Source organism: Drosophila ananassae, chromosome 3L, assembly GCF_017639315.1.
Source record: "Drosophila ananassae strain 14024-0371.13 chromosome 3L, ASM1763931v2, whole genome shotgun sequence".
Lineage (NCBI taxonomy): Eukaryota > Metazoa > Arthropoda > Insecta > Diptera > Drosophilidae > Drosophila > Drosophila ananassae.
The window spans coordinates 10658646-10686055 of NC_057929.1; the positions used below are offsets into that span (position 1 = coordinate 10658646).

At 46.6% G+C, this 27410-nt stretch overlaps 9 protein-coding genes across 9 annotated transcripts; 7 read left to right on the forward strand and 2 right to left on the reverse strand.

Moving 5' to 3' along the window:
- Positions 1 to 285: 285 nt before the first annotated feature.
- Positions 286 to 3100, reverse strand: LOC6494539 (ribosome biogenesis protein BOP1 homolog). The gene is made up of 5 exons (XM_001960105.4): positions 2897 to 3100; positions 1487 to 2831; positions 938 to 1425; positions 576 to 871; positions 286 to 514 (listed from the first exon to the last, which is right to left on the reverse strand). The coding sequence occupies exons 1-5, from the start codon at positions 2993 to 2995 to the stop codon at positions 361 to 363; spliced, it is 2382 nt and encodes a 793-aa protein (XP_001960141.1). The 5' UTR covers positions 2996 to 3100; the 3' UTR covers positions 286 to 360.
- A 397-nt stretch (positions 3101 to 3497) lies between these two features.
- On the forward strand, positions 3498 to 4492 carry LOC6496062 (ubiquitin-conjugating enzyme E2-18 kDa). The gene has a single exon (XM_001960106.4). It carries the CDS (start codon positions 3812 to 3814, stop codon positions 4274 to 4276), a length of 465 nt encoding a protein of 154 aa, XP_001960142.1. The 5' UTR covers positions 3498 to 3811; the 3' UTR covers positions 4277 to 4492.
- Positions 4427 to 6809, reverse strand: LOC6494538 (cap-specific mRNA (nucleoside-2'-O-)-methyltransferase 2). The gene is made up of 3 exons (XM_001960107.4): positions 6652 to 6809; positions 6156 to 6596; positions 4427 to 6101 (listed from the first exon to the last, which is right to left on the reverse strand). The coding sequence occupies exons 1-3, from the start codon at positions 6700 to 6702 to the stop codon at positions 4485 to 4487; spliced, it is 2109 nt and encodes a 702-aa protein (XP_001960143.1). The 5' UTR covers positions 6703 to 6809; the 3' UTR covers positions 4427 to 4484.
- A 3226-nt stretch (positions 6810 to 10035) lies between these two features.
- On the forward strand, positions 10036 to 10909 carry LOC6496063 (anaphase-promoting complex subunit 13). Its single transcript, XM_001960108.4, is given in 3 exon segments — positions 10036 to 10218; positions 10498 to 10644; positions 10706 to 10909. Coding segments are annotated over 3 exon segments (336 nt in total). The 5' UTR covers positions 10036 to 10206; the 3' UTR covers positions 10883 to 10909.
- LOC6496064 (putative 1-phosphatidylinositol 3-phosphate 5-kinase) lies at positions 10875 to 16987 on the forward strand. Its single transcript, XM_001960109.4, has 7 exons — positions 10875 to 11369; positions 11686 to 13939; positions 13995 to 16013; positions 16070 to 16232; positions 16290 to 16447; positions 16505 to 16666; positions 16719 to 16987. The coding sequence occupies exons 1-7, from the start codon at positions 10875 to 10877 to the stop codon at positions 16904 to 16906; spliced, it is 5439 nt and encodes a 1812-aa protein (XP_001960145.1). The 3' UTR covers positions 16907 to 16987.
- Positions 16988 to 17619: 632 nt separating this feature from the next.
- LOC6496065 lies at positions 17620 to 21731 on the forward strand. The gene is made up of 3 exons (XM_001960110.4): positions 17620 to 17967; positions 19737 to 20114; positions 20289 to 21731. The coding sequence occupies exons 1-3, from the start codon at positions 17933 to 17935 to the stop codon at positions 21652 to 21654; spliced, it is 1779 nt and encodes a 592-aa protein (XP_001960146.2). The 5' UTR covers positions 17620 to 17932; the 3' UTR covers positions 21655 to 21731.
- Positions 21732 to 21927: 196 nt separating this feature from the next.
- LOC6496066 lies at positions 21928 to 24246 on the forward strand. Its single transcript, XM_001960111.4, has 3 exons — positions 21928 to 22404; positions 22468 to 22673; positions 22734 to 24246. Exons 1-3 carry the CDS (start codon positions 22049 to 22051, stop codon positions 24125 to 24127), a joined length of 1956 nt encoding a protein of 651 aa, XP_001960147.1. The 5' UTR covers positions 21928 to 22048; the 3' UTR covers positions 24128 to 24246.
- Positions 24209 to 24799, forward strand: LOC6496067. Its single transcript, XM_001960112.4, has 2 exons — positions 24209 to 24351; positions 24415 to 24799. The coding sequence occupies exons 1-2, from the start codon at positions 24246 to 24248 to the stop codon at positions 24711 to 24713; spliced, it is 405 nt and encodes a 134-aa protein (XP_001960148.1). The 5' UTR covers positions 24209 to 24245; the 3' UTR covers positions 24714 to 24799.
- A 184-nt stretch (positions 24800 to 24983) lies between these two features.
- Positions 24984 to 27410, forward strand: LOC6496068 (dolichyl-diphosphooligosaccharide--protein glycosyltransferase subunit 2). Its single transcript, XM_001960113.4, has 4 exons — positions 24984 to 25136; positions 25292 to 25530; positions 25597 to 26878; positions 26934 to 27410. Exons 1-4 carry the CDS (start codon positions 25124 to 25126, stop codon positions 27302 to 27304), a joined length of 1905 nt encoding a protein of 634 aa, XP_001960149.1. The 5' UTR covers positions 24984 to 25123; the 3' UTR covers positions 27305 to 27410.

Genomic DNA, 27410 nt, shown 5'->3' on the forward strand with positions numbered 1-27410 from the left:
GAGATGGGCGCTACGGGACATGTGCGCGAGTGGAAGAGAAAAAAAGCCCCACGGCTCCACTGCTCATCTGGATGTGGCCCCAAAAGCTTTCAGAATGGAGCTTATAAACTTTCGGCAGGGTTGCATTTTGACTTTGAACTTAGAACAGGATTCAATTGGGAATTCAGGATGTAAATAAAATTTAAAATTCTATTTAATAAACTCTTTAAAATAATTAGGAAAATTATAGAATTTATGATTTCTTTTTCCATTTTATAAAGAATTCAAAACAAGCCTTTTCATTCCTTTAAAAAATTATATTTAATAACTATAGAAACTCCATTTAACTTTCGAAAACTGACAATCAGGCAAACTACAAAGTTACGTGTAGAGTCGGATGGTACAATCAGCTCCCGTGGAGAAGATCCAGGGCTGTATAGGATGCCAGTTGACGTCGAGAACGCCAAAGTCCTCGCGTTTCTCGTGCGTCTGCAGCTTCTTAAGAGGCACAATAAGGGGGTTCTGCAGCAGGTCACTAAAATGAGAAACCATAATATTAATATTTGTAGATTTCTAAATGAAATTTGGATACTTACTTGTATACCATGCCATGTGAAACAATCACAGCCTGGTCATCGCTACCAGAGGCAAACAGCGGATATCGGAGATGGAAGGCCACACTTCTCACAGCATTGCGATGGAGGCGCATGGTCTGATAGGGTTTGGTGGACAGGTCCAAGTCGAACCAAAGCATCTTTTTGTCGTATGTGGACACTAGAAGATTGTCTCCCTTCGGGTGGATGGACATGCCAGATATCCACTTGGAGTTTGTCAGCAGTTTCTTGACCAGTTCCTGTTTGACCAAATCATAGATACGAATGTTGTGCTGCGTCTGGAGGATACAAGTTGAAAAATCTGTTTGAGTAAAGGAATATACGGATATAGAAGAAAAACTTACCGCCACAAAGAAGCAGGGCTTCACCGGATGGAATAGCACGCACTGGATGAGACCCTTGCTCTTGGAGAATGGTATTTGTGAGCGGCGCTTGGACAGCTGGTGAATCAGAGCAGAACGATTGGCACCCTCTGGCATGACCGTGGCCAGGTAGTCACCGCGTCCGTGCCAGGTGACCTGGCGAATGGGCTTGAAGTGATTTATCACAACTCGGACACCCTTCTCCTGTTCGGCAGGCTCTGCAGTGGCCCACTGAACAGCCGCCTTGATGCGCTCGCTCTCAATTACATCCGAACTGGGCTCCTCGGCCAGTAGGTCATCGGTCTTCTTCACCAGCACCTTGTCACCCACCTTGGGATTGATCAATAGAAGGCGATTGCCAGTAGCCACGGCAATGATGGAGAGTTTGGCATTAGGACACCAAGCAACACAGCGCACCACGTCTTCGGTCTCAATGGTGCGGATGCAGCGTCCAGTGGCAATCTCCCAAACTGCGGAAAGAGAAAACAATTGTAAGATATACACAGAGTTGACCCAAACAGTGGTACTTACTCTTGACAGTCTTGTCATCTGAGCCTGAAACGATGTATTCGCCCTTGGGCTCCACGCTAACCGAACGCACCAAGTCCGTGTGGCCACGATATACCAGACTCTCGATGGTGGGGAAGGGTTGCAGGTCACGAGGCGATGGAAGCTTGGGAATGAGGTACTCGGCGTCAATATTCAGTTTCACGCGCTTGGCACGAGGACAAAGGTAAAGATCGAGACAGCGGAGGAAGCGTTCGCGGAGGTATCTCGAATAAGCGGGCACTGCACGAAGAGAGGTGAACTTCTGGGGCATAAAGTGCAACTTGCGCTTGTGCGGCTCATCCTTCAGTTTAAGCCACTCCTTGGTTTCCCGTTCATCGAAGAGGTACTCTGGTGGCGGGTTATAGGACTCAGCATGGCCGGGTAAGTCACGTTTGGGGGCCGAAACAGGGTCATGAATGCGGCGCATATGCTCCCGGCTAGTGTCCGTCTCCCAGAGCATGTAGAACTTGGGACCGCGCTTAGCCTGCTTCTCTCGTTCCACTTCCTCTGTGGTCTTCATCCAGCCCATTTTCAGGGCATGAACCATGCGACCCACTCGCTTCTTTTCGGAAACTGACGGCAGGAAGGATCGCTTGTGGTCCGGCACGTTCTTGATGGGCATTTTCTCCACCTCTGACGTGAACCACTCGACCCAGGGTTCGTACTCATTGTGATCCTTATTCGGAATGCGCCCGGAAATAATGCGTTTGATCAAAGCAATGTCCTCATCGGTGATGAGAACCTCTTGTCCGGTCTGGGGATCCTTGACGGTACGCCAGAAGTTTGGATCCTCGATCTTCCGCAGGAACTCATCGATTTGATCGCCCTGAGGAGGCTTCACTATCTTCTTGGCATCCCAGTCGTAGCCAATGTGTTTGTACTCGTCGTACCAGTGCATGGGTATGTTTCCAACAGTATTGCGTATATCTTCCTCGTCGGAGGTGTCAGAGTCATGGTACTCCGGGTGGGAGGGATCCCTCTTGACCAGATCCTTTGTAGGGGGTTGGGTTTTCTTTGAAACTTTGCTGCTGCTCGGTTCGTCCTCAGACTTGTTTTGTTTGGAAGTGGTGGGCTTCTCTTCATCTCCATCGTCAGCAGACTCACCATCTTCACTGTCATCCTCTTCCTCGTCCTCCTCTTCGCCCTCTTCATCGCCATCGTCATCTTCCTCCTCCGAACTGCCATCGCCTTTCTTTCTGCCGAGGTAATTACCCTCCTCATCGCTCTCGAACTCTAGATCCTCGCTACTATCAGATTGGTACTCCTGATCAATGCCCTCGTCGTCGGTGGTATCCTCTCCAGGATCTTTAACGGCCTGTAGCAGGTCCTAACAAACAACAAACATATGCAGGTGACGAAGGTGTGATTTAAAATGAAAAGTGCCAAGCTTACCTCCTCCTCCTCGTTGTCGGAGGCCTCGGAACTGGCGGCCACTTCATTTGTGGGCTCCGGCTCTTTCCCTTTGCGCTTAAGTGTGAGTTTTTTAGTCATTTTTATGGGAAAACAAAACTAACGCGGCGCACGTGTTGCAGTTAGGGAATAGTGATGGCACCTAAACCAAAATGATATGTGGTCGGTTATCGATTAGAAAAACGGATGGAAGTAGTTTAATTTTTATGTATAAATATTTATCTTTTTATTCAGAAACTATGTATATTACAAACACACATGTATATTGACTTGAAAATAATGAAGATTTTTAAGCAAGATCTTTAAAATATTGTTACCGTTCTGAATTTAAACGCGCGCCAAGATTGGTTTTGTATAACAGTTAGAATATACTGTGTGAAAGTATTCTTATGGCAGTTTTGTATTATGCCTTGATTAAGGCATTAAGTTGTCTCGCTAAAGTCGTGTAGAAGTTAAATGTTTATTAAAACAGACAGATATATTTAAGTTTAATGAAAATGTAATCTTGTAGGACAATTAAGTAAGAATTCGAACGTTCAGCGAAGACTTGAACCACATCTTTTCGATATTTTTGCGAAATCCATATCGCGATACAAAGAATATCGATATATTAATATTTTGATATAATATCACAGCTCTAAAATCTTCAGCTCTGAAATTGCTAATTTCGAGGGCCCCACGACCATACAACGGAAGAGAATAGAACCAAAGAACTGGGAGCCCAGCAAGGCAGCACAGACGGCGCCGCAAGGTCCAATTACTCATCATCGGAAGCGCTTACCATCGAACCATTGATTTGCCACTCACACAAGGGCAAACAAAAGTTGGCACGCACACAAATCCAGAAATCGTTCCCAGAACACTCATTTTCCAACACACACACGCACTGAGGTCAGGATGACTGCGCCGCGACGCCTACGCAAGGAATTGAGCGACTTGCAGGAGAACACACTGAAGGCCTTCCGGGACATCAAGGCCGATGACGACAACCTGCTGCGCTGGACGGGACTGATTGTGCCCGATAATCCGCCGTACAATAAGGGTGCCTTCCGCATCGAGATTAACTTCCCGGCGGAGTATCCTTTTAAGCCACCCAAAATTAACTTCAAGACACGTATCTATCATCCCAACATCGATGAAAAGGGTCAAGTGTGCCTGCCGATAATCAGCACCGAGAACTGGAAGCCTGCCACGCGCACCGACCAGGTGGTGCAGGCACTTGTAGATCTAATTAATGACCCCGAGCCAGAGCATCCGCTACGTGCCGAGCTCGCCGAGGAGTTCCTCAAGGATCGTAAAAAGTTTGTTAAAAATGCCGAGGACTATACCAAGAAGCACAGCGAAAAGCGTCCGGCGGATTAGCGAGCTCCAGATGAGTGGCCCACATCCTACATCCTGATACATCCTAGATCCCTTTTAGTCTTGTGATTTTCAGTTTAGTTATTAAATTATCATTTCGCCCTTAAAAAACTACCCTCGAAACATGTAAACGGAGAGCCGTGGCAGAGTACATAGTTTTGTAAAAGTAGCACTGTAATTTTATGCAAGTGAGAAATACATGTTCGTTATGTTAAAAAACTGCTGGCGGTTCCTTGATCGCGTTGGTTACATTGGGGGCTATGGCAACGGGCCGGGGAAAGGCTTCCTCGCCCAACATGCCCCGGAAACAAGTGATAAGCACATTGTTGTTGTGCTGTATGAGTACACTGCTGAAATGGTTCTTCTGCAGTTCCTTGATTTCAAACAGACTGTGGATCCCCAATTCCTGATTATCCTTTAGTAGATTAATTACTTCCTTAATTTCCTTGCTATCGGTGGTACTTATTTTACTTAGGGTTAGAGTCTGCGACGACTTGCTTTCGAAATTGGATTCCTGGTAAACGGTTTGCATTAAAAATAAGAGCACAGAAGCTGAATAATGGGTGAGGAACAGGAACTTGTGGAATACAATGCTCTGAGGACGGTTCTCGTCGATAAGCTCCAAGAGATCAATGAAGAATTTCCGCTGAGCGGCATGATAGGTCTCATTTTCGGAGGGTGGGAGATAGTTGAGTACCTTGTCGTCTAAATGACATTTGGGAGCCGTCTGCCAAATTGGATCCATATCAAATATGTCAAGAATGCGGAGACGCAGTAGGAGAATTGGCTCCGAAGCAAACATGCTGCTCTGCAGGCTTTTCACCGGAGCTCCTCTAGCTACGCGGAGCTTCAAAACCTTTGCTCCGTCCTTAACATAATTAGAAGTTGTCGCGCCACTGAGGCACTTTTCCAATTGGTTAAACTCCCGTCGCAGGCAGTAGATCTGCTTGAGAAGATCACCGTGTTTCAGGTTCTCCCGTTCGGTGTAAGATCCACCGTATACCGGTACGAAGAAGCCAAGCGCTTTGTTCGTGGCTTCTTTGTTCACCAGGCACAGTCTGTCCTCCAAAACTTTTACCTTGTACCGATGATAGTACGTATCTGAGACGAGGCCGCGAAGGTGGTGCAAGTGGCGCATATAATGGCGATCATTCGATTCAAAGGAGTAGATACTTCCCTCGATGGCATCCGATTGCATCTTCGTATACAGCCGGCATGCAATCTCGTGCTGCATGAGAAAGTCTTGGGGAATATGAGATCTGGCAAATATTGGAATCACCATGGTATCATTCGGTTGGTCTAGCTTTGCTTGAATTGCCTCCAGAATGCGACTCAAGCCGGGGGTGTCCTTTAGATAATCCAGACATATCACATAAACCTCGGAGTTTCCTCGCTTGGATGTTGCAGGCTTGAATATGTGGACCTGATGGAAGATGCAATTCAGCATGTACAAGAGCGACACGCTGCAGGCCTCGAACAGAGTGAACATCTTAACCACAAAATTACCGCCAGGTGACAGAATCTTCAAGGCACTGAATACCTCGGCAAAGAAGAGTCGTACCACGATCTCCTCCTGACAGTCCGGCTGTGCAGCGCAGTCTATGGAGCCGTCAGCGGTGATCAGATCCACTTTGCCTTGGAAATCTGCGGCACACCTTGCAGCCATACTTTCGATATTCGTCACATTAAGCAAATTGCCAGTAAGATCCTTGTGGAAGAGCCAGTTGTCCAGGGTATGGAATATAAAACGATCATCGGTTACCATCTCGTTGAGAGCATTGCCCTCGTAGTAGGGATTTAAAGTCGTAGAGCGCCAGCGCCATTGGATCTGTCAAATGGTAATAGTTAGTTGTGTTTTATGCTGAAGGAATAGTAGGCGAACCTCATCCTCTTTGTAGGTACTATGCAGGTAGTGGTTCAGGGAAGCTATAAATGCTCCAGGAGCCTCGCATAAATGAAGGGTGTTGATCACAGGACTCTTGATTAGCGGATAGCGATGAAGACACTCGAAGAACTTGCACCAAGCCACGGTAACGAACTCCGCCTTCGTTTCGTTCTTCAGGCGCCAGGTCACTTCTCCGGAGGGATCGCGGCGATTGGTATGAGCACTCCACTCCTGGGTGCTGTAATCATTAAGCCGACTCTTTACAGCATTCAGCTGTGTCCGGAGTCCCTGGAGAGCATCGAACTGGTAAAAATCGGAGAAAAGTGGTTGGTCCGACGATGGCAAGGTCCATTTGTTTGTTCCTGAAGGTTTTTGGTACCGAAACTTTTTTTCAAAGAGCTGTTCCAGGTCGCATTGCTTGATCTTTTGATAATCCGGCTGAAAAATGCAGTGTTAGCAAAGTCAGTGCGACATATAAAAAATGGAGGCTCACCACAGAGCGATGCTTTCCTTTACTGGGATAAAATCCATCGTTAAGCGACATGTTAATCGCAGGAATATTTTTTTAAAACTTAAAACCGCAAAATTCTCATACAGGATATTCATTTATAAAGGCTGAGTGTGGCTTTCGTCTTGTAACGAGCCGGTGTCGAAGCGTTTTAGAGATTTTAACTTTATTGACGAATGGTCACACTACCTCAAAAATACCGTAAAATACTATAATATTCAGTTACATTTTTGAAACCTTTTTTAAACTATTATTTGTATGTTATAGCCTTAAAACACAAAAATCTTTTAAAATCTAGAATGATTTTTATTAAAAGCTGTTTTGAATGTTTATGTACTTTTATTTACATGTAGTACTGTAGATTACATTTAATACTTCTTTTCTTATTGTCTTATTGTCCTAGTTATTGTCTTATTTTAAAGGGGTTTAGATTAAAAGATATACATTTTGCTATGGGTATTATATGATAGTATGAATCTCTGCCTTAATAGGTTCTCCCCTTATCCAATCTAATCAATTTAACGATATCGCAGTAAATATTTGTATAAGTTGTACAAAAATTTCTTCAAATGGAAAGATAATTCTGATTACTTTCGAATTCAAATTAATCGAATAATTCAGCTTAGGTTTATGTTTCCCGTTCTACTCTGTAACTTCCTTACACCTATCGAATCTGATCACCGTCAAAGCATTTCCCGTAGAAATCCAGTTGGTGCCTGGCGTGTGCCTGAAATACCAAATGGCTTATTAAAATTAATTTCTTCGGTTCTACGGATAGTTTTTTTTAGAAAGCGCAATCCAAGCGACAATTATGGCCTGATAGCCAAGGTTTGGATGTTACGAAACTATTGGTCATCATCCGTTAGCGCATCGAGTGTGCATACTAATATTCAATTTTATTTTAATTTTAAACAAAGACGGAAATGGGAGAAATTGTATGTAAGATTATTGCAGTGGGGCCTTTGGCGGTATCCTCTGAAATTTATATTTAGCTTTCAGTTAAAACTTACCTTATTGTATCTGCAAGACTGTGGGGATTTCGGAATTTGATTTGGTTGTCCTCATCGTTGTCAATGGGATTACTTTATACGTGCATGCTTTATTGCTATCCGAACGTGAGTCGTGTGCATATGAATAATAATAACAATATTCAAATTATGCCTTTTCAAGCCAAGTCCAACGGGTGAAGATCCAATGATCGGAAAGAGGGAATTGGGTTTCAGTTCTGCCAAAAGTCCAGATCACTCGTGAGTAAAGTTCTCCTGACTTTCTATATATAAGTTCGGCATATATAAGTGTAAGTCCAGACAAGAGTGAGTACCTATAGGTATACAGACATATATACAGAAGACCGGCACGTGACTGTTTTGTATAATCGCGCATAAATATCTGTAATGTAATGCCTATAGATGGTTCACAGAAAATCCCGAGAGCGAACAATCGTTCTAAAGCCTCTTCAGGGTAATCTTCCCGTAGTGATCTATGCAGGTGGGTATTTCTTACTTTCAAACATTCTTCAGATGAGGAGCTTCTTGCCTTCGAGCGGAAGTAGCAATCGCTGCGCATGCGCACGGAGCCATGTTTGGAGCTGGATGGCAGCTCCATGGCCAATGCATTTTTGGTGCCTCCAGCTTTTGGGCCGACAAATTCCGAAACGACCAAGACGACACGGACGTGGACACGGCTTTTGCTGCCAACACAAAAATTTTATTTCATTTCATATTTTTCTCAAAAGGGAGTTCATTAATATTCTGGGCAGATACCATTGCGCTAAAAACGCTTAAGCGATGCGTCTCACCTCGTCTCATCGTCGGCTACCTGTCGGCGCATGTGTACACTGTTACAAAATGTGATAAACAATTATTAAATAAATAAAATTAAATGATTTTAGACATTAAATTCCTTTTATTTTATTTTATACTAACATCATTTTAGAGGTAATTCCACAGCTAAGAACCTATTCTATTTTTAAACTATATTTTATTTAAAATATGTATGGAAAGTGTATTTTTTTTGGTGCAAGTGTACCTGAACAGGTACAAATACCAGTGCACGCACCCCCACTTTGAGCTGGTGTGCGTGAGTTGGCAACGGGCCGCAATCCCCGTTTTTTAGACAGTCATAGCCATGTGTGAGTGTCAAATGCCAACTAATTGAAACTTCTTCAATTGCCGAGGTGTGGTGCTGAGCGCGTTGCGCGGCTTCGGAATCAGTTGCCAATTAGTCTCCACCGCTGACGGATTACATTTGCCATCGTCCAGCAATCCAGTCAACTAGCCAGCTAGCCAACCAGCAAACCATCAGCCCCAACAACAAGAGCACACAAAACTTGTTAAGTGCTTTTCAAAACAACAAGCGTTTCATTGATAAAAGCCATTGACAATCGAGCAATAGAAGTCGCTTGCTTTCTGGCCTGTGAGAATATTTCCGTGAATTTTTTGTGCGAACGCGGTTCGGTAGCAGATTGGAGCGATCATATAGCCAAGAATCTGTTGTTAAATTGGCAAGATGTCGGCATAGCTGACGTTGGAAAACGAATTTTGAGAGCGCTATGCTGCATCTAGTCAGTTGTTCAATGGAACAGTCAACAAGATCGAAACTCTGAATCTAACAACTATAAGTTTTTGATATTTTTTTTAATAATAGTTTTAATAGTTTTCAGAAACGATTGAGCCTAAATCTTTTTATCAGACTTGATAAATAGTTATAAAAGCATGAGCTGAATTGCTGACAAATTATGGATTAACGTGAGGTCTTTCGTTTGGATATAAAACATCAAAAAGTATAAATTTAAAGGATTTGATAAATTAAAGAAGGAAGGATAAGGGTTTGATAAAAAATAAGGTATAGAATATAAAAATAAACTTTGGTAAAATCCCTCAAAACCCTTTAGATGCTGTCCCAAAGTTTTCTAAAAAGTTTTCTTAAAGATACTGGGAAGTTTTCTTAAAGATACTTCCCAGTATCTTTATTTTAAAAGTATTTAGAAGATTAAATATGTAAGTTTGGTTTAGTAAGCTCTTAAATCGAAAATTTATTTGCTAAACCTCTAAGTTTATCTTCATTAATATTTATTTTAGCATTTGACAAATGGATTTCTCTTGAGGAAAACTGTGAATAAAATATCTCAAAAGGCCACAGTTTTGATTTGGCGCCACAAGAGATTTTTGAGAGCTCTATGGGATTGTTTACCCTTGTCTATGGATATTAAGCAAAATTTGGAATAAATGAAATATTATCAATAAAAATGAAAAAGCTTTGTTTTGATCTTATGTTGACTTTCCAGCTATTTATTTGTTTATTGAAATAAAATATACATTCAACGGACACCAATCGACTAAAACTAATCGATAGGTCGTGAGCTTAAATCTATTCGACCCGATGTTATCGGCAAGTTTGCACGGACGCAAATTCCATCACTACACAGCTGTTTTGCGAAACCCAATTGTTGACAAAACTTCATACTTTAAAAAAGGCTAAATAAACAATTGGCCAATCTCTAAGAGCTGGAGAACCGCAGATAGTTCTACACCAGAAGTGATGGATAGCCAGGTAAGTGGGCACTTGGACGCTCTCAAGTCATACGTAATTGCGTGCGACGCTAGTAGAAAGCAGTGGGGGACCGTGGAAAAATTATCGCTTCACTGTAATTAGTCGCAGTTATCAAAGCGCCTATTGTGATAAATCTAAATACCCGAGCACTAGTATGTCTCCTGTATTTGGGCACGGCGGGTGGGCAGTGACGTAATTTTGCGCTTTACGGGGGCGTTTTCGTATGAGTATTTGCTTAATCGGCTGAGGCTGCGGCTGCGCATCCACTTACATTTACAGGCACCCATCGATGATCTGCTCCTGGACATTGTAGACAATGCTTGGCGCATGGAAGTTCTGCCCTTCGATCAGATTTTAGTGCCGCAGGAAAAGCTACCCGACCCAGAGGCCGACGGCGGTGATTCACACTTAACACTCAGCGAGCAGGTGAGCCATACGAGGTTTACGGCGCCAATTTTGGGTAAATGTTGATTATTTTTGGATACAGGAACAAAAGTGGACTGATTTGGCACTGGGCTCGCTGGCACCGGATGCGGCCCTTATCGATCAGCTCAACATTACCTCTATCTAACCAAGGACCCTGAGTCCCACCACGAGCTCCGTCAGCTCGCCAACCCTTTTAATACCCCAAGTTTTACTCACAACCCCACGGCACCATGACTAGCAATAACAACACCAATAACGGAAACAACAATCACCAGCATTTGCATTCACCAACAAAACTCACCGAATTCGCACGCAACTTTGAGGATAAGCCAGAATCGCTCTTCGGGCGAGTAGTTAATAAAATCCAGAATGTCTACAACCAGAGCTACAACACAGTTAATGATATATCCAGTGGAACCACCACCTCGATTCAGGTGGGAAAGTCGCAGTTTTTCGGCGAGAAGCGGGCATCTGGCGCAGAGATAGCTGAGGAGGAAATCGCCAACTTGAATTCGGGACGACCGCAACCGCCTACAACGCTCAGCCTGCGGACGAACAGCGAGTCCAGGAGCACCACTGGTACGTCCAGCACCGCTGCCGAGGATTCCGAGGCCAGTGAGCGGGGCGAGACACTGCCGCAACTAGCTAGCGAAGCGAATCAGGGCCGCACCGTTTCCAATGTGCTCAAGCATATCAGCAACATTGTAGCTACAAAAAACAATAACGTAAGTGAAAGTTGCAGCTGTATTGCAAAATTTATTGTCTAAGTTTGTGTAACAAATATAAATAAAAAACACTATGCATATACAGTGAGCAATATTTTATTATCGTCTTAAAAATGTATATCATCAAAAAACTATGTATAATATAAGTTATTGTATATAATATTATATACAATTAGTAATTATTAAAAAAAAAATGTACGATAAGAATACTATGACTATGGCATTGCTAGCCATGGAATATTTTTAGTTTCTTTTTAGTCTAAAGCACAACATAAATATCAGGAGAATATTGAAAAAGTCTTTTGATTAATTTCAGGATCTAAGGAACTACAGGGACACTGAGCTGCAGCAATTCTGGATGCCCGACTCCAAGGCCAAAGAATGCTATGATTGCTCGCAGAAGTTTTCCACATTTCGGCGTAAGCACCACTGTCGCCTGTGTGGGCAGATCTTTTGCTCCAAATGCTGCAACCAGGTTGTGCCCGGCATGATTATACGCTGCGATGGTGATCTGAAGGTGTGCAACTACTGCTCCAAAATAGTGCTCACTTTTCTCAAGTCCTCCAGTTCGGATATGGGCCAGGATCTTCAGGCGCTGCAGCAGCATTTGAGCAACAAGCTAGAGGTTCAAGACAAGGGAACACCACATGCTAACAATCCACAGCACCAAAGACCACCACTTTCACGGAAAACATCGGTGGGATACCAGGAGGAGCGTTTCAGCTCACATCCCAACTATACCACTCTGTCTATTGATGATCGCAAGAACATCCTGCAGCAGTCCAATTCGTTGATTACGCTCCACGAGGAGATGCAGCGAGTTCTGCCCGCCCAGAATTGTGGTCAGCGTCTAATCGAATTTCTCATCAGCAACAACAAGTCTGCTAACGAAGTACAAGCTGTGGCAATATTGAGTGCCATGCTGGCAGCTGGATTCCTGGAGCCGATTGTTCCCGATCCCGAGCAGTTGGATTTTGACTCAACGCTGCACTACAAGTTCTCCAAAAATAGTCTGGATACGTCCCAGTCCATGAGCCCGCAGTTTGAGACTTCCCTGCATGCTGAACCCCAGCCGCCCAAATCCATGGATCTGTCGGCTGAAGAACAGGATAAGGATCTGGAGAACGATCTGTGCTTTACCACAGCTACTTCCAAGCTTTTGGAGTCCTATTGCGAGCACGAGGACCAGCTGCTGGCGCAACTTTTGCGAGCCCATCACTTGGACCAAGAGTGGGATAAAGTGCTTCAGATGCTATGTTCCACAGCCGCGAATCACTTCAAGCCCGAACACTGCACCAACGATATGATGGACATCCGAAACTATGTAAACTTCAAGAAGGTTCCGGGTGGCAGGCGCAAGGACTCGACCATTGTCCACGGGGTGGCTTTTTCCAAGAACGTTGCCCACAAGGATATGGCTACCCGGGTGGCATATCCTCGCATTCTGCTGCTGCAGTGCCCCATAGTGTATGAGCGCATTGAAGGAAAGTTTGTGACCATCGAAACGGTCCTTCTGCAGGAGAAGGAGTACTTAAGAAATGTGTGTGCCCGCATCATGAGCTTTAATCCCAACGTGGTGCTGGTGCACAAAAATGTGGCTGGAATAGCACAGGACCTGCTAAGATCGTACGGTGTAACACTAGTCCTGGATGTAAAGTTGTCTGTGATGGAGCGACTGGCGCGCACTTTGCAATGCGACATAGTCAGCTCCATTGAATCGAATATAACCATGCCCAAGCTCGGCTTGTGCAATAATTTCTACATTCGCAACTACAACGGCAAAACCTTGATGTTCTTTGAGAAGCTAACCAATCCCCGTGGCTACACCTGCCTTCTAAGAGGTGGAAGCAATGCCGAGCTAACCCGGGTCAAGCGTGTAGCTTCAGCGCTCCTCTTCGCGCGGTACAACTGGCGACTGGAGATGTCCTTCCTGCTGAATGAATTCGCTCAGCCGTTGAGCCCTAAGCCCTCTATTTTCGACTCCAAAGAGGCGAGTCCGAAGGAGGAAACAGAGGCAGAACTTCGTGCCAAGAGGCCCTTAGTGATGGAGCGCAAATCCGAGGAGAAGATCACAACCATTGTTAGTGAAAATGTCTCCGATTTCACAGATCCCCTGAGGGCAACTCAGGCAGAGGCGCTTGCCACTTCACCCTGTGCCCCGCCAGTGGTGGAAGCCCTAGCCGTGGAACCCCGATATGACAACCGCTTCCGAACGGCACTTAGTTCCACTATCCTATCGGTTAGTCCCTTCCTAACCTTTCCACTTCCCTATTTGGAAACGGAGCAGGGACGCAAATGCAAGCTACGGAACCTTTTTCCCGCCGAGCTTTACTTCTCCAAACAGTGGTCACGAGCGGGATTATCCAATCTGGAGCGTCCAGAAAGCCTAGGCGAGAGTGAGGCTGGAAAATCGGAGCCCACCAACAAGGAGACGTCCCAGACGAAGCTTCTGCCAGCCCACGACTTTGTAAAGATGAAGATTACTGCTCCAGCAAACAGTCGCGACATTCAAACAAAGCTGGCAGAGTTCCGGTCGTTTGGAGGCCGGTTTCCTAAGGGCAAGGCTCCCAGTAAGTGAAAAATACTATTTTAAAATATTTTTTACTTAAATCCTTTAACTTTCAGTGCTCCGACCGAAAAAGAAAAACGGTGATATGATTCAGAGACCCCAAAAGGTGAGCGAGGAGCAGCTGTACAAGGATGCGTTGGATCCGCAGAACCATCAACGGCTTCCGGTGCTCTTCTGCAGCTTCCACTACAATCCCAAGGGGGTGTCCTCCTTTTGCAAGCTGCCCATGCTGCTGGATATGAAGTTCTATGGGCAGTACGACATTATGCTGGAGCAGTTTCTGCAGCGCTACTGCTGCCTCTTCAACTCGATGTGCCCCTCTTGTAACTTACCCATGCTGGGGCATGTGCGACGCTATGTCCACTCATTGGGCTGCGTGCATGTTTATCTCACCGAGGACTCTACCTGTTCTGATCCGCAGCGCATATACTTCACCTCCTGGTGCAGCATCTGCAATGCCACGACCCCCACTATTCCGCTGTCAGAGTCCGCAAGATGCCTTTCGCTGGCCAAATATTTGGAGATGCGATTTCATGGCCACGCTTACAAACGCCGGCCACCACTGCCCGAAGCTGGACAGAGTGGCAGTCCGTGCGAGCATTCGCTCCATCGGGACTATGTGCATCACTTCAGTTTCCGGGGAGTGGGTGCCAAGTTCCAGTACACACCAGTCGAGGTGTGGGAAACAGATCTGCCCTCTCTGAGCTTGCAATTGGATGTTCCCAAGCCTCTTCCCAGCAACCAAGTGCAGGAAGAGATTAAGAACTTTTCAGTGAGCGGGCATGAGGTGTATACCCGGATCCATGAACGAATAGCTGACTTGGCCACCGAGGAGGAGAACTCGCCGCTGGTGCAGAATCTGAAAACCACTCTGACTCATGACCAGTTCATCTTCAAGCAGAAGATTGAGATTGTGCACAGTGTGCTGACGGATCCGAAGGCCAGCGCCTATGACATTAGTGATTCCCTGGCAATGGCCAGGAGAGCGCTGGCAGAGAGCATAGAATTGTGGGGCCCCCGTCTGCAGGAGATCGAGAAGTTGTCCGCCAAACAAGCCCACCACATTGACTCTGGCACCATTTGCACGGAGGAGTTGCGACCAGACCAGACTCCTTCCATTAGCGGTGATAGCTCCAAACCCTCCAGCTCGAATCCCCAACGAGAAAATGATCCACTGGAGTGCCCCGGCGAGGACACGGAATCTGTTTCCAGCAGTCAGACGGTTGTGGACAAGAAGTTCTCCATTGACCAGCTGCTGGCTTCCACAGTGAACGTTTACTCCGACAAAAAGTCCATCCGCAAGATCCTTACCCAGCTACTTCCCTCTACAAACCAGGTTAATCCTTTGCAGTCACCTTTTCCCGCCCAGGATCACCTGACGCTTCCGCTGGGCAGCTTTCCCATCCATGTGCGGGAGAACGATCTCAGTTCAGTGATTGCCTACAGCTTGACTTCGGCGGAGTACCAAAAAGCCATAGATGAGGCCGAGTCCAACTCGAATGGAGGAGCACCCGGCTCATCCCACGCACACTCCAGTCCACAGTTGAAGCGGAAGATTCCGTTGGTGGATAACCAGAGCGATGCAGAGGACAGTCCCAGCTTGTCGCGAACTTCGAGCAACACAAGCACCGTACCGGGAGGGTCAGTGCCAGCTCCGGCTCCCGCCACAACAGAGTCGGAGGAGAAGGGCAAGGAGCGCACGAAGAAAGCGCCCAGCCCGTATATCACACTGGCATTCCACGACAACGGCTGCCAGTTCCAGTGCAAAATTTACTTTGCCCGCGAGTTTGATGCACTGCGGGCCAAGAGCTTGACTCCTCCGAAGATGGACAGGTCTCTGTACCGTCGCCTGGAGAAGAGCAAGATGCGCGAGGAGTTGAGAATCTCTCAAAGTCGCACCGGCTCGGAAATGGAGCTGGTGCGCAAGCCCAGCGATGTAGGCGGGTCTCGACCTGGCGAGGAGCCAACTGATTTGGAGGAGGAGGCTCGCATCGCCCTGGCGCGAAGCCTTTGCAGCAGTATTCAGTGGGAGGCCAGGGGTGGCAAGTCGGGATCACGATTCAGCAAAACCTTGGGTAAGTTTTATAATCCCCTTTAAAAAAATAATACTTAGTTCTTATTTATTTTTTAGATGATCGCTATGTTCTGAAAGAAATGAACTCCAAGGACATGACTATCTTTGAGCCGTTTGCTCCAAAATACTTTGAGTATATAGACAAGTGCCAGCAGCAGCAACTGCCCACATTGCTGGCCAAGATCTTTGGAGTCTTTAGAGTAACTGTGAAGACAAAGGAGTAGGTTCCAAAAAGCTTATTTAAATTACCAATAACTTAACCTGTATCCTTTTATAGCTCCTGTGTGGAGCGGTCAGTTATGGTCATGGAGAATCTGTTCTACGGCTGTGATATCGATAGCAAGTTTGACTTAAAGGGTTCAGAGCGAAACCGCTTAGTTGATCCCACCAACCAGCAGGGAGAGATAGTCCTACTCGATGAGAATCTAGTGCAGAGTATGTTTATTAACTATCACTCCCTATCCTTTATCCCTCAAACCCTTTCGATTGCAGTGTCTTGGTCGAAGCCTTTGTATGTTTTGTCACACAGCAAGACAGTCTTGAGAGATGCTATCCAGCGTGATTCGTCGTTCCTGGAGAGGAATGGCGTCATGGACTACTCTTTGCTAGTGGGGTTGGAAAAGAAGAATAGTCTCCTGGTTCTGGGAATTATTGGTGAGTATTCGAAGGTTTCTTAAGGATATATTTATAACCCAATAAATTGCAGATTACATTCGCACCTTCACGCTGGATAAGCGGGTGGAGTCCATAGTCAAGCAATCTGGATTTCTGGGCGGCAAGGGGAAGGATCCCACAGTGGTCAACCCAGAACGTTACAAACAGCGCTTTATTGATGCAATGGATCGCTACTTCCTGATGGTTCCCGATCGGTGGGAGGGCCTGTCTAAGGTTTAATCCCTCCACCCAACACAAAATCGTGCACATATGTTAGTTACAAAAATAACTTTAGACGCAATAAAGTAGACTCCAATTCAATTCCATTTCCAACCAATCTAATCCACCAACACTCTGTCAGCCAGCATTTCCGACTTGGCCAGCGAATTGATTTGCCCTTGACCCGCATCCGCATCCGCATTCGCGTCCACATCCACGTTCACTTTCGCAGTCCGGAAGCCACCGCTGCTCATGACAATTGAAAGCCATGTACTACGGCTGGAGTTGCGTGCCAGGCGCAAAGGAAATTATTATCATGATGGAGACCGCGGCGCGAAATGAAATCGTTAAGAGGCGAGTAAATCAGGCAAATGGGCTCGTTGCTGCCTCGTAAGCATGGTTTCATTAGCGAGGCGTCAAAACTACTCCAACTGGGTTAAAGAACTCAACTCTGACAGCTGCAGCGGGTGGCCCGAAATCGAAATCAAAATCATAACAGCGTTTCATATTCAAGTCAACTGCAGCTGCCAACTTTTGATTTCTTTTGCGAAAATATGGGATATACTATGTAGAAGTCATAAAATAAGCGATTGCATGTAACAGCACTTAGCGTAAAGCTGAGGCCAAAATGGAATCCTTTCATTTTCATAGCTTTTGTTAGTAGTAGTCCCCCCCACTTCCAGCGGCAGTGACACCTTCAGTCAGACGCCGTGAGAAAAGTCGGAATGGCAGAAGAACACTGGAGTTGTGCCAGTGGGGTAGGAGTGTCGGAGAGTCGGAAAGTTGGCGTGCGAAAAACTGGCTAACTTCTTGGTCGCGGCAGTGGTGCCTTTCAGTTGGGATTTACGATCTGAGCGGTCAAGTTGTGGTGCGGCGAGCTGCGCTTGAATGGCGCCGGAACAGGGACTGGGTTAGTGGCCAGGCCCTGGCCAAGGGTGTGTATGGTGTGTGTGTGTGTGCCGACCATGAGTGCCCCAAGTGTTCGCCCCCAAAGTGCAGACTCATTTAATGTTTAATTAAAGTGCAGCCCCCGAAAGGAAACCAACAATGGCGATAGCCTACGACTGGAAGAGTAGCGATGGGTAAGGCTGAAACTTTCCTTTTCCTTAACCAATATTTAGCCAGAAGTAGCTACCAACGTTACTACGAACTGACCTGATTCTTGGCCTTTAAAATTCCCTAGGAAATGTGTAATACCATCTGACCCACTTTCGTGGCATAAAGGGCTTGAAATATACTTCCTTAACTGTGGCTCTATCATACTTTCCATGTCTTGAATTCCCGATTCCTGAATTTTTTTCACAAGGAAGTAAAGAAGGAAGTATATTGTTCCTCTTGGAGCCAGCAAAATAAAATCATTTATAATAAAGTATGAGGCTAAGCGAAATCCCGGTCTAAGATGACCTTGCCTTGTTTTTTATTCCCTTTTTGATGTTAACATAATGGTGCATTCTTGTTTATTGCATTACGTATACGCCCCGTGGCGTGACTCGGCTCTGTAACAGCAATTAAATCGTCATAAATCTGCAAGGGTAATTATGTGTGTCCAGGTATCGTTCTATCCGACAACTGATTAGCATATTTAAATGACCTGCGTTACGCTAACCCGCTTTAAAAATAACCAAAGGTCATTTGGCATTGTCAAGATTAGTAGCTCTTGGGTAGGAATTCTACTACAACTTTATTCTACAACTGGCGACTCCTTAAGTTTGCCGCCTAAATTAGGTCAGACGGAGCCGTCTCGCCACCGTGGAACCCTTCTATACTCCTGTCTGTTTCCGTTTCGGATTCAGTCAGCGAAACACGCACACTCCCCCATTAGCTGAGTTTTCTGTTGATTGCGGAATATAAAACATTTTGGCAGCCATCAATTATAACCATTAGTCTGGCATACATATTTTCTCGCACGTGAGAAACTTTTCCCCGATGCGAGAAACTTTAAATTCCGATGTGTGTCGAACAAACAAACAGAAACAAATCGCAGGTGAGCGACGGCAACAGGTGTTTGTGGTCACATTTAGCTACCAGCCCCCCTGAACTGAACAAAAAACAAAAAGAAAATAAATGCAATTTGCATGGGCGCAGGTTCACCTTTGACGGGCAATCCTTGTGCATTTATAATGGCTTGTATTTGCCGCTGGGTCGCGAGTCCTTGGCAATGCCTCAACAAAAAACTCATTTCCGTATATGGATTACCAAGGACCAAGACACACGTAGGGCGTTGTCAGGACTAACAAAACTTGGGGAATGTTTCTTTTTTTTATTTTTGCTATTGATCGGCATCGATTCTAGTGTGGGAAGATGATAAGGGCTGTTCCAGGGATTACACGGGATATGGAAATCCTTAAAATATATACATTTTTACATTAAAAGTTTTGATTGATAAAGAGCAAGTTTTAAGAAATCTTTACAAAAAAAGGTTTCGAACCATTTTTGAAGCCCTCGTTACGGCCCTGTTCTTGGACACCGGCTGCTCCAATCCAATCCAATAGACAATTTTCTAATTTGCAGCAATTTTATCCTCCTTCCGTATTCATTTGTTTGTTTACGAATGTTTGGATGTATGCCTAGCAACATCCATGGCAGCCATGGCAGGACATTGGCTGGGAATCCAGGTGGAAGTGGCAGTGGAGAAATGCCTTTGCTCCTTGCCAGAGATCCGAGGCATCGACAGTGCAGTTGTGGGCAGGGGAGTGGAATTTCTGCCCCCATTATCGAAGGAGCCTACCTGTTATTTGGTTGTGGTGGCGACGACCAGCATTGGTCGTTACATTAGTGCTCAGTTGGCAGCCAAAGATATCCCGAATCGGATGTTTTTATAGCCTTTTTTTTAAACATTTTTGGTCCCTAGCTTTGATGCCGATTTTGGTTGGAATCGCTCCTTCTCCGAACCGGATCTCACAGCTAACCAAAAGGGAGGACTCAGCCGATTCACCATCAAGCATCCGCACGAGTACATAGCCGTTGATGACCTGAAGTACTTCCGTCGCCGCCAGCCCGTCCAGCTCCATACCCGGAGCAACGTGTGTCTCTACAACAGCGATGAGCCAGTGGCCAGTTTCGGCTCCCTGAAGACAGAGTATCGCAAGCACTTCCGTGACCACCGCATCCAATCGGGACGTAGATCTCTGCTCCGGCGCTCAACCTCGCTACGACTGGAGGGATTCATGCAGCTGCTGTCGGAGCACCAGGACAAGTATCACTGGTACACCCCCGAGGATCTGCAATTGTAAGAAAATATTAAGTAATAGTACATTGAATCCAAAATTCTATTTCAATCTAAACTTGCAAGGATCCAAATCCAATCAGAGAGTCCATCACAAAGCAATTACCTTGCCACTCCAATCAATTATCGAGTAATTGAATAATGACCACTCAGACTAAATTGATTTCCAATCTACAGCTCCCGCACCTTGCCGGTCCGCAACCCGGAGAACCTGCAACTCGGTCGTGATACCATCGGAGAGGGGAACGCCGATGGCATGAAGAACTCCTCGTTTATAAATGCTCCGTTCGTGGATCCCAGCGCCAAAATACTGCCAAGGGAGGTATTCCGTGATGAATCGGAAATAGCGGCGAGAAATCAACCAAGTAATAAGCTGGCAGCGGACAAGTTCCGCCGCGATGTGGCCGCCCAGGAGCAGCAGAGGTGCCACCTGCAGATGCGAGCCCAAGCCGTCGATCGGGAGCAGCAGGGCCAGCAGCCGGAGCCGTCCGAGTATCGTCGCCAGTTTGTCCAGCAATTCCCCGAGAAGGCTCACTCCATTCCCCAGATGAGCAGCATCAAAATCCAGGGCGAATTCGTGGCTGTGCCGGAATATCGCGACAGCTTCCGGATGTATGCAAACTATTCGAAGAGTGCCCCCATCAAGAAGGACGACAACCTGCGCGTCTCCGGCTCCGAGGGTACCTGCGCGCCCAGTCCCGAGGTGCCGGAGTATCGTGACAAATTCGTTGACCCACCCAAGCATCTGGCCAAAGAGAAGTCCCTCAAGACGGACGACCACCTACGCCCGCGCGGCGAGTTCACCAAAGAGATTCCCGAGTACCACGAGAGCTTCCGAGACCCGCAAATCACCGAGATGCCGGAGCGCGGTAAGCCCCGTGAACCGTTTCTCCGGCTGCGCGGCAAGATCGAATTTAATCCGGAATACCGCAACAACTACCAGGACTTTCCACGCTCTCGTCCGGTTGTCCAGAAACCGACCTCCTGCTTCCGGCTGCCCACCTCCAATGCCACCACCGTCCATCATAGCCACCAACAGGATCCGGATCCGGATCAAGGACCGGCTGTCGTGACCACAGTGCCCCCCTCAGAGGTCACAGCCACGCCGGAATACCGCCGCGCACAGTATAACTACCAACTAAGGGAGCGTCCTCGGGATCCTGAGGGAGGTCCCGGTAATCTTCGAAAGAGTTCTGACTCCTCGCTGGAAATCCGACAGCCGCAAATGCACAAGAGACGCACCTCACGGCAAAGGCAGATCAAGGAGCCAGAGCAGCCAGCGGCCACTAGTTTCGAGGATGTGGGTGGCAATGTGGCGGGCAAGAAGCCGGCCAGATACGGCCGAAGGGCATCGGTGCTCCAAAATGCAGCAAGCTGCCGCGAGAACTCCTCCATCATAGAGGGCAATCCCAAGTACGCAGTAGGATGTCGCCGAGCGGTGAAACAACATGCCGGAAATCAAACCCAACCCGGTTCCTTCGTGGTCCTCGACGAGCCGTGCAAGCCTTCCAACTGGATGAAGAAGACCTGGTACGACTCCTAGGTCCAGAAACCTCCAAACCAATGCAAAATAGTTTTCTGTTTTAAATCCTACAAAATAATAAAAACAATTAGTGAAAATTTTAAGAGGGTTTTCTTATAAAATGGAAGAAAATAAAGTATAATCCTTTGAAAGAGTATCTGATAGATTAAATGTCTTAGTATAATTTTCTTACTCTCTGGAGATATGAAAACGTAAACAAACGGCAGAGCTCTCAGTAAAAAATGTTTAGATGGACCTTTATCTTATCTCGATCGTTGATAGCGAATTGGAAGAGAGCGGTTACTCATAGTGGGTCAGTATTACTGCGGATTTCGTCAACCACGGTTGTATGAAATAGTTTGCACCACACGTTTTTAGAGGGGACGCCCCACAGGAAGTGCTGTCATCAGTCATCATGGAGGTGCAGGTGGTTCATGCCGCCACACCACCGCCCCACATCCTGGGCTACACGATTCGCAGTCCCACCCGCATCTGGGTGTCCTACATTGTGCCCACCTCCTTGGCCCTGCTCGTTTACATTGTCCAAACGGCCTCGGACTTGGCCTTGAGCTATCAGCATTTCAGCCAGAAGCAGCCCGGATTTGGAGCTGGAACGCTGGTATTGGTCTTACTGCCACCTCTGCTTACCTTTATCTTGGTCGTTTCATCCAGGGATCAGCGGCAGAACGAGACCAAGGGGAGAAACAGGTGCTCTGCCCTTGGCCTTGGGCTAATTAGGCTTCTGCTTTTCCCGTTTTTCGTGGTTTACAGGTGAGTTCCGTTACCGAATCGAGATGTGGGTCACTGCCACGATTAATTATAATTTACGATAAGGTTCTGTTGGCGGTTCTTTTGGTCGGTGGAGGGGCTATTCCACAACGACGACGACGTGGAGCGGATGAAGTGCTTGGCCAAGGCCACTCAGACATCCAATATAGAGCTGTATCTGCTCATCCAGGCATATGCCCAGGCAGCGCCACAGATTATACTCCAACTCTACCATATGCTCATCCAGGACCTCTTTCGGAACTATGAAACCTGTAGGTAGAATTCTAATCTAAATGGTAGATTCTATAACCCCTTCGCATTTCCCATTTTAGCCGCAGTTCAAGCCATGTCTCTGGTATTCTCCGCCATTGATTTGGCGGCCATAACGACCAGCTATCATCGCATTGAGAGCCAGCGTCGGGTGGGACGCCACTATCCCTGGGCCACACCCCAGGAGGTGGACACCCATCGCTGTCAGTTGGAGCAGAATGAGCGGTTATGTTGCGAGGTGGCCAGGAAGAAGCGTGAATCGGAGCGAACCATCACAAGTTTCCCGGAATCAGACAAGATTATGGAAAACTTTCGATCCCGGCGATCGCTTCAGGTTTCTGGCGTAGCCACCCATGAGCTGCATGTCCAGGGCGAAGATGAAGTGGACAACGATGCCCTGGAACAAGTGGAGACGCGAGCTGTACTCCATTCCGGACCCAAGGACAATGCCACAGATGAGGAGAAGATACAAGGTACAAGGCCGAAGCTAAAGATACGCTATGAGGACCTTGGTGATTTGGATACTATCGATGTACTGGACACGATTCCAGAAACACCAGCACCTCCACCTCCACCAAAAACTGCTCCCCCACAGTTGCCAGTTTTGAAGCCATCCGAAGACGATCCACCAGCTCCCGATTTGCGGCGTACCATGTCCGATAATGATCCCAGGAGGAGTCGTCGAGTTACCAGGCCGCTGTCACAACTAGAAACCTTCAAGGATATGCTTCTGGTCAATGCCCAGTTGTATATTAAGGAGCACGTTCCACATCCCCCGAAACTACTCATGGGCAGGGTCAACGAAGACTATGCCGAAGATGAGCACAGCCCCTTGGTGCCAAAGGAAACTACCCCAAAGACATCTCCGTTGACGCCCAAGGACGTGGTAGATTTCTATTTCCCGAAACCCACGAAAATAGTAAATGGAATCCAGCAGGAAGATTTTGCGGGTCGCACAGTATCCTTCTTCGGATGGATTGCCTTTATTACCATGAGGATGCTGGCCTTATCCACGTTCTGTGTCTTTTATCCGAAGGCATTCTTCATCCTTGTAGGAGTTCACTATATCCTGATGCTCAGTTGCCTAGCACTGGAGACCCGTTGCAAGGGGAGTTGGTCCAAGACCATGTTTCTCCTGCTTCTCGCCTACATTTACATCTTCGTTTTGCTGGAGTTCCGGGTGTGTTTCAAGAGCATACGTCTGTGGTATGGAGGCTACCTGGTGCTCACCCTCGTGGAGAACATTACCATGACTTTAATATGGTATGGAAACGAGGAGTGGGAGTCATGGTGGCTTGGATTCATCGCCGAGTGGATCCTATACAGTGGTATCCTCTTTGTTGTCACACTTATCGTTTACTATTGGATACTTCGCCCCAAGGAAGTCTCTCTCATAGTGGAGGATGATGCCCCGGTAACGCCTGGTGTTAACACCGACGAACAATCCGTTGCCTAGCGATAGTGAATTAGTTTTGTTAGATCGAAGGAGTAGGCCAGTCTGTTGCTGGAAAACGAATAAATTATTTAACCTAGTATTAGATCACAAATATTCCAATTAAAAAACTCACATTACAATGGTTGACCGTGGCAAAAATTTGGTTCTACCGGTGGGGCCTTGCCTTGCAGAGGCCACAGAAACACAGACAAGCTTTGGACCGCCCAAAATCAAGAAAATATTGCGTAAGTTTCTCCACATTCAAGGACTTGGGGTACAGACTCTTTTAAACCCTTTTCCCTATCCAGCCACTCGTGCTAATCGTATGGAGCAGTTTCTATGGCAAGAATTTTTCAACGAATACAACCGTCAGGCTTCCGCACAGCCAGAAGTAGGTACTGATACTACAGAGTACTACGACCAGTTCTGCAAGGATATACCGCCCAAAGATGAGGAATTAGAAGAGGTCCTCATCAACAAGTATCCACTGTACTGCACGACTGCTGTGACCCTTTGGAATCACGAGGGCGATCCCACCATGACATTTAAAAGAAAATATTCTATAACAAAGCCAATTCATGAATGCACAGAAAAGTTTGCACTATAAAGGAGTTTTAAACCTGACTATATTTTCTTGAAAATGTTTAAAATTATATTAAAGCTAATATTTCAAATTGCATTTAAAAATTAAAATTCTTATAGTTTTATTACGCGATTAGAACGGGATTACAACCAGAAATGTGTATTTAAGATATGGATTGTATAGATTATTTTCAAATTCAAATTAGGTGGCAAGCATTTTAACGGTCCAGATTTATTAATCTTTCCAACACTGCTACAGAAAATGGTTACAATCCGCGCATTTTCCAACACTAAAACTCTTCGATATATGGATATCGATTACAATATATATGACGTGTCGAAAACTGAAACGGCGGTGCTGGCTTTTGAGCGATTTTAATTTATTTTCCTATAGAATTTAAGAGGCGTGTGAAAGCGCATACACATAATAGGAAAATGTTAAAGCTTGGTGCGTTTGTTGAACTGTATATTCCCACAAAATTCTACCATAAAGGGCGTCGCCAGAAGAAACGCCGGTTCCTCTGTCGCCATCTCTTTCTGATTTTCGTGGTTAAGCGATTGCCGGCGACTGGAAATTTTCAACATTTGATTCCTATCTTTTAGGTCTGACGCTGCTCTGTGTGCTGGCCGCTTTTGGAGCAACATGGAGTGCACGCACAGTAGACAACCACTTGGGACCCAAGGATCTCACCCGCCTACAGAAAGTCTTCGTCGACGGATACGGGTCCAGCGACCTGCAGTCCATCTTCTTCTCCAGCCTTAACATCCAGCTGACTGACGCCTCCCAGAAGGAACCCTTGTGCAAGAAGATAGCCACTCTGCATGCGGAATCCAAGCTGAACGTTAGTTACTTGTGCAACTCGTCCAATCGGTTCAATAACTAGATCCTCCTTTACATCTCCTTGTAGGGCTTCGAGAAGGACTACTACTACATTGGCGCTAGCAAAAACTTGGGCTGCTCTGCCAAACTGGAGGAGGCTCTGCTTTCCAAGGTGTATGCTTCCCTGAACTCTGAACTGGGCAGCAGCCAGGAGATCTTCTACCGCGTGGTCACCCATAAAATTCTTGGCGTGGAAATTAACGAGGCCACTCAGACCAAGGTCGCTAAACGGCTCCAGGAGCTGCTCAAGAAAGACGACACCCTCAGCGGTCTGGGCTACGCCTTCAATGCTGCCACTCAGCTGGGTAGCAGCGCTTCCTTCGTTGCCAATCGTGTTGAGGACGCTATTGTACAAGCGGACGAAGTGGACGGCAAACTTTTACAGTTCGAGGGCGGATTAAGCATTACATCGTTGATCATCAACGGAGCCTTTGGAGTGGCAAAGACCTTCAACAAACCATCGCCAGTGACTGCCGAACAGGCTGTGAAGTTCGCCAACTACTTCCTAAGCCGCCGTTCCGTGCAGACTGCCAAGGGAGCTCACGTGTTAATCGAGGCCTTAAAAACTTTGAGCGGAAATGAAAAGATTTCCCCAATTTGCGTTCAACTCATCGGAAACGGTCAGTTGGAAGCCACGTCGCCCACACTGAATGTAGCCGTGGTCGACCTCCTGGGCAAACCCTTGTCTCCCGCTCCCAAAACCATTAGTGCCAAGATTGTGCGTAAGAAGGATAATGCGGTGCTGACTGAGAAGGTCTCTGTGGCCTCCAAATCCTCCGACAAGACCACCTACGTAGCAGACTTGACCAACCTGAAACCAGCTCGCGGAATATACCAGGCTGAACTAACCGCCGATGGTGGATACACTCAGACCCTGCAATTCAAGGTCCTGGGACGCGTTAAGGTTCAGTCTTTGGATGTGGGAATTGCCGAATCCGATGCCAGTGCCGCCACCCGTAAACAGAGTGTGACCTATCCCGGCAAGCTGTCTGAAGTCCTTTCGGCGGACAGCACCCAGAAGCTGTTGCTGAAGGCCGTTTTGGTTGAGGAATCGAATGGAAAACCATTGACAGTCCATCAGGCATTCGTGCGCTTGTACAACAAGAAAACCGATAAGGAGATCATCTATGTGGCCGAGCAGGACAGCAGCAAAGCGTACAAGTTTGACATGGACGTCGGTCACAATGGCAAGAACTTCAACTACCAGAGCGGCGTCTACAGTATTTACTTCACCGTTGGTGATGCCTCCCTGTCGAACTCCTTCGAGTGGCTGGTAGGAGAAGTGCAACTTAAGTTCAACGAGGAGAAGGGTAATGTTCTTAATTTAAACAATTATATTTATTTTACTAACATACTTTATTGCAGAAGTCAAGCCGAAGACTACATCGGGTCCTCTGCCTGAGATTGTCCACCAGTTCCGCGTTCCCGACAAGCGTCCACCTCGCATTGTGTCCGACATCTTCACTGGACTGTGCATCACCCCACTGGTGCTACTCTTCGTCTTCTGGGGAAAACTGGGCATTAATGTGTCCAACCTGACCCTGGCACCCAGCACAATCGGTTTCCACTTGGGCTTCGGTGGCATCCTGGTGCTCTTCTTTGTTTTTTGGCTGCAACTTAACATGTTCCAGACACTGCGCCTGCTGATCCCCATCGCAGTATTCACATTCCTCGCCGGCAACCGATTGCTGAGGCGTCTCTACGCACAACGCAACTCAAAGGCGAGCGCCTCGTAAGTCCGTTCAAAAAGTTTACAACTGAGTTACTCTCTGTCTTGCAACTTCATCAGGCATGCAAAGTTTAATAAAGCGATTTAGTTAAGTCAAAACAAAAACCACAAAA

Coding starts and splice junctions, on each gene's coding strand:
- LOC6496064 (XM_001960109.4), top strand. CDS start 10,875: ATGACTAGCAATAACAACACCAATAACGGAAACAACAATCACCAGCAT. Junction 16,448..16,504: donor CGATGAGAATCTAGTGCAGA/GTATGTTTATTA, acceptor TTTCGATTGCAG/TGTCTTGGTCGAAGCCTTTG. Junction 16,667..16,718: donor CCTGGTTCTGGGAATTATTG/GTGAGTATTCGA, acceptor AATAAATTGCAG/ATTACATTCGCACCTTCACG.
- LOC6496067 (XM_001960112.4), top strand. CDS start 24,246: ATGGTTGACCGTGGCAAAAATTTGGTTCTACCGGTGGGGCCTTGCCTT. Junction 24,352..24,414: donor CAAAATCAAGAAAATATTGC/GTAAGTTTCTCC, acceptor TTCCCTATCCAG/CCACTCGTGCTAATCGTATG.
- LOC6494539 (XM_001960105.4), bottom strand. CDS start 2,995: ATGACTAAAAAACTCACACTTAAGCGCAAAGGGAAAGAGCCGGAGCCC. Junction 2,832..2,896: donor CCGACAACGAGGAGGAGGAG/GTAAGCTTGGCA, acceptor GTTGTTTGTTAG/GACCTGCTACAGGCCGTTAA. Junction 872..937: donor AGCCCTGCTTCTTTGTGGCG/GTAAGTTTTTCT, acceptor TGTATCCTCCAG/ACGCAGCACAACATTCGTAT.
- LOC6496068 (XM_001960113.4), top strand. Junction 25,531..25,596: donor ATGCGGAATCCAAGCTGAAC/GTTAGTTACTTG, acceptor ATCTCCTTGTAG/GGCTTCGAGAAGGACTACTA. Junction 26,879..26,933: donor TAAGTTCAACGAGGAGAAGG/GTAATGTTCTTA, acceptor ACTTTATTGCAG/AAGTCAAGCCGAAGACTACA.
- LOC6494538 (XM_001960107.4), bottom strand. CDS start 6,702: ATGTCGCTTAACGATGGATTTTATCCCAGTAAAGGAAAGCATCGCTCT. Junction 6,597..6,651: donor AAGGAAAGCATCGCTCTGTG/GTGAGCCTCCAT, acceptor TGCATTTTTCAG/CCGGATTATCAAAAGATCAA. Junction 6,102..6,155: donor GTACCTACAAAGAGGATGAG/GTTCGCCTACTA, acceptor ACCATTTGACAG/ATCCAATGGCGCTGGCGCTC.
- LOC6496065 (XM_001960110.4), top strand. CDS start 17,933: ATGGCGATAGCCTACGACTGGAAGAGTAGCGATGG. Junction 17,968..19,736: donor GACTGGAAGAGTAGCGATGG/GTAAGGCTGAAA, acceptor TTTGGTCCCTAG/CTTTGATGCCGATTTTGGTT. Junction 20,115..20,288: donor ACCCCCGAGGATCTGCAATT/GTAAGAAAATAT, acceptor TCCAATCTACAG/CTCCCGCACCTTGCCGGTCC.
- LOC6496062 (XM_001960106.4), top strand. CDS start 3,812: ATGACTGCGCCGCGACGCCTACGCAAGGAATTGAGCGACTTGCAGGAG.
- LOC6496066 (XM_001960111.4), top strand. CDS start 22,049: ATGGAGGTGCAGGTGGTTCATGCCGCCACACCACCGCCCCACATCCTG. Junction 22,405..22,467: donor CCGTTTTTCGTGGTTTACAG/GTGAGTTCCGTT, acceptor ATTTACGATAAG/GTTCTGTTGGCGGTTCTTTT. Junction 22,674..22,733: donor CTTTCGGAACTATGAAACCT/GTAGGTAGAATT, acceptor TTCCCATTTTAG/CCGCAGTTCAAGCCATGTCT.